At 53.5% G+C, this 8,510-nt stretch overlaps 1 protein-coding gene across 1 annotated transcript in view; it reads left to right on the forward strand.

Moving 5' to 3' along the window:
* Window positions 1–7,517, forward strand: part of CFDP1 (craniofacial development protein 1) — a 146,573-nt gene extending 139,056 nt beyond the window's left edge. The window contains exon 7 of the mRNA XM_032792257.2: window positions 6,645–7,517. Within this exon, the coding sequence (XP_032648148.1) occupies window positions 6,645–6,735 (91 nt within the window). The 3' untranslated portion in view covers window positions 6,736–7,517. The remainder of the gene's footprint in view (window positions 1–6,644) is intronic.
* The last annotated feature ends 993 nt before the right edge of the window (window positions 7,518–8,510 follow it).

The raw sequence follows: 8,510 nt of genomic DNA on the forward strand, positions 1-8,510 counted from the left end.
TCCCTCGATCTGCTGGCAATGCCCCTGCTTATACAGCTCAAAATGCTGTTAGCCTTCTTGACAACAAGAGCACACTGTTGACTCTTATCCAGCTTCTTGTCCACTGTAACCTCTAGGTCCTTTTCTGCAGAACTGCTGCCAAGCCATTCAGTCCCTAGTCTGTAACAGTGAATGGGATTCTTCCATCCTAAGTGCAGGACTCTGCACTTGTCCTCGTTGAACCTCATCAAATTTCTTTTGACCCAATCCTCTAATTTGTCTAGGTCCCTCATTCTTGTGTTATGTGAAAGAATAAATAACACTTCTTTGTTCACTTTCTCTACACAGTCATGATTTTATAGACCTCTAGCATATCCCCGCTTAGTTGTCTCTTTCCTCACATGGAAGCTGTTCCAGTCCCCTAATCATTTTTGTTGCCCTTCTCTGTATCTTTTCCAATTCCAGTATATCTTTTTTGAGACAGGGTGAGCAGAACCACGCACAGTATTCAAGATGAGGGTGTACCATGGATTTATATAGCGGCAATATGATATTTTCTGTTTTCTTATCTATCCCTTTCCTAATGGCTCCTAACATTCTGTTAGCTTTTTTGGACTGCTACTACACACATTGAGTGGATGTTTCCAGAGAACTGTCCACAATGACTCCAAGATCTCCTTCTTGAGTGGTAACAGCTAATTTAGAGCCCATCATATTATATGTAGAGTTGGGATTATGTTTTCCAGTGTGCATTACTTTGCATTTATCAACATTGAATTTCATCTGCCATTTTGTTGCCCATCACTCAGTTTAGTGAGCTCCCTTTGTGACTCCTCTCAGGCTGCTTTGAATTTAACTAGCTGCCTGAGTATGTGCCTAGGATCTTGACTGGGGTTGTACTGCAGCAGCTAGACCTGCGGCCAAACTGCTGGTTTTAGGGGCTAGCCCAGGGAGAGCTAGCACATCTGTCTACCCATGCTGGGATTTACCCCTCCCCGCTGCTGCGTAGACATAGTTCCATCATTGTGATTCTTGTAAGGAGTTATCTCCACAAGCTACATTTGGGATCTAATGACGACAAGAGAAGACCGGAGCTGTCCTACATTCAGGAGGGACGGCATCATTCTGTTCCTGGTACTGATTCTTTAATCCATTTATGCCTGGACTGTAAGCAGGCTGACAGGTGAGTGCGTGCAAAATCAACGCCACACTCTGATTAGCACCTGCCATCAGCCAAAGTGAGTACAGACCGAGCTGTCAGTCATCCGTTCATGTGCAGCATTCTGAAAAGGCACTTCCCCATCCCCCAGTGCCCACTGGCAGTGAGCCTGGCTGGGCTGGGCAGTGTGTCATACAGGGTAATGCTGATGTCATCCAGCGTGGAGCTGGCCAAGCAGTTGTGATGTGCTCTGCACCTGGGTTCTGTTTTCAGTCTGAATCTTGGCCCTTGGGTGGGAGGGACCTGGCACATTGCTGAGCCTTAGCCTAGCAGTGAGTGGTGAGTCTTGCCCACATGCTCAGGGTTTAGCTGATCGCCATATTTGGGGTCGGGAAGGAATTTTCCTCCAGGGCGGATTGGCAGAGGCCCTGGAGGTTTTTCGCCTTCCTCTGCAGCGTGGGGCATGGGTCGCTTGCTGGTGGATTCTCTGCAGCTTGAGGTCTTCAAATCACAAATTTGAGGATTTCAATAACTCAGTCATGGGTTAGGGGTTGTTATAAATGTGTATGGGTAGGGTTTTGTGGCCTGCCTTGTGCAGGTCAGACTAGATGATCATATTGGTCCCTTCTGACCTGTGAGTCTATGAGTCTATGAGCCATGCTGGCTGACTCTAAAGGGAGTCCCCACTAGTCCTCCCAGGCTGGAAGGATGATTTCCATGCTGCAAGTCTGTCATTAGGCTGCAAGCTGCCTGCGGTAGGGACTATTTTCCTGTGTCTACGCAGTGCTGGCACAGTGAGCCACTGATGGGGTGTGGATGTGCTCCCCCAGAATAAATTGCAATACTGAAGGAGGGGTGAATCGCCAGACTTTATGGGAACCATGTTCACCAAGACAGGGTACGTCTGCACTGCGCACCAAGGCTGGGCTCTGACTCTGGTTTGAGATCTGGCTCCCTTTCGGGACACCCTCAGATCAGTCTGATTCGGGTCAGCACTCACTCAGGACAAGGGTCCCAGGATGCCACTGGCAGGTCAGTCAGAGCCCCGTCATTCTGCAGTGTCAGAAGGTGCTGCATGGATGTGTTAGTGTGGCTGTGAGAACTGGGCCCAAGTTTACAATGCAGTGTGGATGCTCAGTTGCAGGGTTGGAAACAATGAGTCCACAAGCCCGGGTCCCACTGGTTTACACTGCCGTGTAGACATACCTGAACCGTCCGCATTGCTGCCTGAAGGTTACCAGAGAGATGAGACTCTCAGGGACATTGTGATGAAACCCAGTCAGAAAAGCAGCAGAGGTCAGATGAAGCCACATCCCTAACTCTGTCTCCTCCCCACTCTAAGTGACCCTGGTTTTACTTTCTCTCAAAATGCCAGATTCTCTCCTGTGCCCCTCGGCATTGCAGTATCTAGGCTTCTCCCAGGAATAATTAATAATCCCTAGCTTTTATCGAGCGCTATTCACCAGCGGATTGCAAAGTGCCTTGCAAAGGAGGTCAGTGCTGTCAGCCCCACAAGCACCAACGGATTTCTCCTCCCCACAGCTCTGTGAGGAAGGGAGGTGCTCTTATTCTCAGTGTGGAGATGGGAAACTGAGGCACGGAGAAAGCAAAGGTTGAACTCGCATCTCTTTAGTCCAGCGCATCACCTTAACCAAAGCCCGGTCGTGCTTCCTATGTCAGTGCAGGTTCCATTTCATCATTTCTTGTGCCCTTGTTGTGACCCCCATTCGGCACCCCTGAACCTAGCCCCTTGCCAGGAGCAGCCTGGCTTCATCGCTCATGGGGGGGCGGTGAGGGCTGCCTGCCATTCACACATCTCCATTGAGTAGAGGGGTGGATGCTGAACAACCCAGAAACTCCCCATCCCAAGAGGGGTGAGTCCTCGAGGATCTCTGAGGCGGGGCGGAGAGCACTGTCCCGGCATGTGGCCAGGCCGGTGTCTGTGAAATGTAGCAAACAGGCATTCCCACATTTCCATTGGAGCTGGTTTTCATTGGTACCCCGGTATTAAAAGCACTATGAAATGTCCCAGATGTGAAGGCCGGACTTCCAAGGGCTTCTAGTAACATGCGCAAACTGTTGCTGTGACTTGTCCTGTCACTTGAAGCTTTCTACAAAACCTCATGTGGCCTCAGTGCCTCTGCAGCCATGTTCTCTGGAGCTCTCCTGAGCTTCTCCCCGCAGCCCAGGGCAGAGTGAATAAGCTAGAAGATAATCTCCAGCAAACCTCCCATGCTGCAGGTGAGCGGGTTCATCAGTCCGGGGGAGGGGGAAAGCTCCCAGCATCCTTTGTGTTCTGCATTTTGTTATGCTTTATTTTGTTATAGTGTGGCCCCTGCTGAGATGGGGACCCCCTTGACCTAGGAGCAGGTACAGTCATGGAGCAAACACATTGTTGAGGTAGGGCACTGGAGCTGGAGACCTCGGTTCAGTGCCTAGTTCGGCCACCGCCTCTCTGTAACCTGGGGCAAGGCTACCTGGGCCTCCCTAGCTGTGAATGTGGCTAGCGCTGCTCTGCCTCCCATCCATTACTGGCTGGGAGGTGCTCAGATAAGGCAGGCTGGATCCACAGCTAGGCTTACAACTAACCAGGCCAGCTGAGAAAGCCAGGGAGAAAGGCAGCAGAGTTCTCCCTGTTCATTTCCCATACATGTTAGAGGACGGGGAAGGGGATGCAGATGAGAGCGAGGAGCCTGTTGGAGAACGCAGATCTGGACAATCCCAACCGATGCCTCTCATTGAACTGCCAAGCCAGGCCGACCAAGCGCTTCATTGTGGACTGGCACGTTCTCCTGGGGGATTTGCACATCACAGGAGGTGGAGCTGGCTGGGTACATGACCAGGACCTAGGATGCTCTGAGTGTGAATCCTCACTCTTGCGGGACATTGCTCTGTGTCCATTACCCCATGGCAGCAAGGGGTAACCTGAACCCCATCTCACAGGGAGGTTGGGAGGGGTAGTTAATTCATGGCTAAGCTGGAAGACCTCACTGCCACCAGAATTTCCAGGCACAAGGGCCTCATGTTAGGCACTTGGATAGAGCTGATTTTCCAGAGGTGGTTTAGGGGAGGTGAAGCCCACTGAGCTGGCTCTGGAAATGTGGCCCTCGTCCAGGTGTCTCAGTGCAGACGCCAGCAGACTACACTGACCCCCAGGCATGACCGTGTTGGGGTGTGGACACCAGTGGGGGTGCTTGCTCTAGAAGTGCCCCTAGATTCTGTCCACACCCAGGTAACTCTTGGCCCCTGTGGACCTCCCTCACAAGCCATAGCTGGCCCGCTCAGTGACTGGCACTGCTGTTCAGCTCTGAGGTGAGAGGGTGCATGCCAGAGCCACGGGCAGCAGTCAGGGGAGAGTCTGACAAGCTCCTAGAATTGCATTGGGCCTGCCCTGACCTCGGCTTGCTCAGCTCTGTGCCATGTGGTCTGGCTAACCCCACGGCTGGTACTGTTCCTGCCCCAGGGCCAGCCTGACTCAGCAGAAGTTCTCGCAGCCACTGCAGCAACATTATTCCTGCCTACTGGAGCGTTTGCAGGCACTTAATGCACTAGGGCCTCTGACCTCTCTCTTCAGCTGGGGAGAGCCCAGCGCAGGAGCAGTTAAGCTCTGTCAGGGCAAAATGGCTCATTCTCGGGTGCCCCTGGTTTTCCTTTGCTCTGAGCCCTCCCAGCTTCGCCCCGCAGAATTGTTTGCTGTGATTGGAGGGTTGTTCTCTCGGAAGTGAAGGGCTAGTGCCATTAGCATAGGGTGGGGACAGTGCCCAGGAGCTCTTTTGCAAGTTTTTCCACACTCCATTGTTGTGCACCCTTGTTCATAGTCTGCAGCACCCAGTGTGGGTGCCTACCCCACCCAGCGAGCTGTGCCATGCGCCTCACCTCTGATGCACAGCCCCGTCCCCTGCTAGGCCAGGACCAGGCCTTGCCTAAGCAGACACTGCAAGGAGGATCAAGCTGAGTGGCAGCTTGTGACTGGTAAGAAACAGGAACTTGTGCGAAGCAACCCAACTACTTGGCACTTGTAAACTGAAGCAGGGTCTGCGGGCAGGTTCCCCCAGGAGAGCGGCCAGGACTAGCATGCTGGGCCACTACTTCTCGGCAGCATTCACCCTGAGCTGACCCGCATCTGTTGTCATGAGATGGCGCAGGGTAGGACCGTATCGGACAGCACTTCTGTCTTTGGGGCAGGGGCAAAGACACATCCCTTAATGTGCAGGCTTGGTGGCAGGCCAGACAGCACTGCGTTTGGAGGAAGCTGTTCACCAAACCTTCTGAGTGGGACGGTCTGAGGCTGGCCAGTCACTGCAAGAGGGGAGAGAAATGTGTTATCGCAGCTTGTGAAAGGGGGCTGCAAGCCAGGAATCCCTGCAGTTTGAAGCAGGCACAGCCGGGGCAGCGGCAGAGCGAGCTTCCCATCCCCAGTCCTCTGCCGACGCGCCACCTCCTGTCCTGGAGGGACCATCCTAGAGGCAAGTGAATGGCTCAGCCTCTGTAGCCCATTTAGTCCCTGCCTTCACTGCCACCCAGGATGCCAGCTGTGCGGCTCAGCTTGCTGGCCAGCTGCCCTGGGAAGAGGACTGACAGAGCCAGCTCAGCCAGCTAATAGCTTCTAAACCGGGTGGAGTCTTGGGATATTTATCCCCTCACTGCCCTGGGGCTGGCTCAGCTGCAGCCTCCGCCACTGCTTTGGAGCTGGACTTTCTGTAGGTGGTTAGCACTGTCTGCCTGCTGTGTGTGCCAGGCATATCTGGGGTGGCAATGAGAGAGGACCCGAGCAAACCCACTCCTCTGTGGCCGTGGGGATGTCTTGGCATCCCCATGCTGAGTGCAGTGACCTTGTGCTGAGCGCTGAACATGTTCCATGGTGGAACAAAAGGCAAATGAGCAAGATGAGTCAATTACAGCTCCCGCTTCGCTGTGGCGATAGGTTAATGAGTAGCACGGAGCCCAGGCTGGCCGTAGTATGGTTTGTGGCAGAGGGTATTATAATACAGCTGTAGCTCATTAACAAATGGCAAAGTGCTTTGCAGACATTGTCTCTGCCCGGCAGTGTTCTCAGGCACTTCTGTGAGAGCTTGGGGAGATGGGGAAATAATCTTGGGGGGTGGGGGTAGGGAACTAGGTTGGTGGACTGGGGTCCTTTACCTGCTCAGCCACCGATTGCCTGGCCAACCTTGGGCAAGTCATTTAGTCTGGCTGTGCTTGAGTTCCCCTCTGTACAATGGGGAGAACAGCCCTGCCCTGCCTCCCGGGGGGGTGAGGAGAGAATGCGAAGTGCTCATTAATGGAGGCTGGGTAAAGACATAGACAGGCAGCTTTGTTGTGTAGCATACATTGTTTGCCCCCACCTGCTCGCTTTGGCTGCTTGGGGACATGTGAAAGTTGCTCTGGGATGCTCCCAGGACCTTTCAGTCAAGGCAGCATTCCACACTACGGGCTCCAGGCCTGGCATCCCTCCAGGGCAAGTCTGTGCTGACCCTGCTTCTCTCGGCCTCCCTCTCCCCTGCAGGTACATTGACAGGAAAGCATTTCTGGAGCGTGTGGATCACAGGCAGTTTGAAATCGAGCGTGACATCAGACTGAGCAAGACCAAGCCGTGAGACTGGCACAAGGGCATCCCGCTCCTCCCTGCATGGCCAAGAACTGGCCAGTGGCTGGCAGCTGCTGAAAATAAGATGCAGAAACAGTTTTTCTCTCCAAGACTCAACCTGTACGTCCTGCAGGGTTTTTCCTTTTACTGTAAAATCAGGGAGGGGGTTTGTCAGCAGGTGGGGGCACTTTGGGGGTAGTATTGCCTAGTCGATGGCAGTAGCATATCTCCACTGGCATGATCCCAATGGGCACACTCTCAGCGCCAGTCCCCACGAAAGCCCTGGGCAGTGTCCGTCTCCCAGCCCCTTATGCTGCTGGCAGTGGGAGGAATCAGACGGAGCAGGCAGGAGCTGCCCACTTCCTGCCTAAAGATAAGGCCTTGCCCTGCCTGTTGATGGTCTCGGGGCACCAGCACCTGGCAGCCTGGGAAAGTGGACGAGGGGATCAAGGTTCACCCCACACACTGAGCACAAATTGGACTCCTGCTGACCCCCCCAGCAGTTTTGCTGTCAAAGCCTCTTTTTGAGGATGCTGTGGAATTCGGATTGTAGCCCTTCGCTCCACTCTTCCTGTGGACCCAGCTGGGTCCCAGCCCCTCCGTGCTGGGACTTCCCCCATATGACTCTGGCTCATCTGGGTGTTTTGGTGATTTTATTTTTTTAATACAAGAAAACCTCCCTCTGTCTGGTTTCCATTCAGTCTCCCCAGGAAGGTGAGAGCAACAGCAGGCAGCAGGTGGGGGAGGGCTCACGTCCAGCCGGTCATACTAATAAAGGATTCAGTCCCTGCACTGTCGTGTGCTTAGTGTGTCTCATCATTTCTGTCCCATGCTGGGCACTCTATATGCTTGGGGAGATGCAGTCTCTGCCCCAAGCAGCTTACAATAGAAGCAGATAAGGCAGACACCATTGCAGGGGTGCGGAGCTGGTGAAAGGTGCAGCAAGGAGTCTGCGGCAGAACCGGAAAGTGAACCCAGTTCTGCTGGGTCCTGCTGCAGTCTCCACTGTAAGATCAGCAGGATGCTGTCTGCACACATGGGACTCTAATATTGAGGGGAAGGATGGCTCAGTGGTTACAGTGTTAACCTAGGGTTCAGGGGACCTGGGTTGGGTTCTCTGTTCTGCTACAGCCTTCCTGTGTGCCCTGGGTATGTCTACACTGCACTGTAAACCCAGGTTGTGGGACCAGGGCTTCTGGACTTGATGTTTCCAAGTCAGCATGAGCATCCACACTGCACTGTAAACGTGGGTTTACAGCTGCGCTAACATGTCTGCTCTCCGCAGACCTTCTGACTCAGGTGTGTGGCTTGACCTGCATCCACACTGCAAAATGACAGGGCTTGGACCTGAGTCACAGCAGGATGTGGGCTCAGACCCACCCCCCTAGCGCCGGTCCTGCTGCTTGCTGACCCCCGTCAGATGGATTTGTGTGTGGATGGAAGGTGCGGCTTGTGCTTAAACCCATGACAGAGCCCTGTGTAGACATACCCTTAGTCTCTCTGTGCCTTGGTTTCCCATCCAAAGAACAGCTATGACAGAACTGCCCTACCTCACAGGGAGGTGTGAGGTGCTCGGCTACTGCGTAAGGGGGCCCAGCTAAGTACCTCAGCTCAGAGATTTCTAGGCACTCTTTTCTGTTACATACAAGTCCTATACAGACTGCATTGTCTTATGGCATAATCATTTGATCTGCAGTCGTCATGAATGGCTCACATAGCTCCCTCCTGGCTTTATGCCCCTAGGTAGTGCAGCCTCCCTGGGTTTGTGCCAATAAAGACTCTACA

The sequence above is a fragment of the Chelonoidis abingdonii genome, chromosome 19 (assembly GCF_003597395.2).
Source record: "Chelonoidis abingdonii isolate Lonesome George chromosome 19, CheloAbing_2.0, whole genome shotgun sequence".
NCBI classification, from domain to species: domain Eukaryota; kingdom Metazoa; phylum Chordata; order Testudines; family Testudinidae; genus Chelonoidis; species Chelonoidis abingdonii.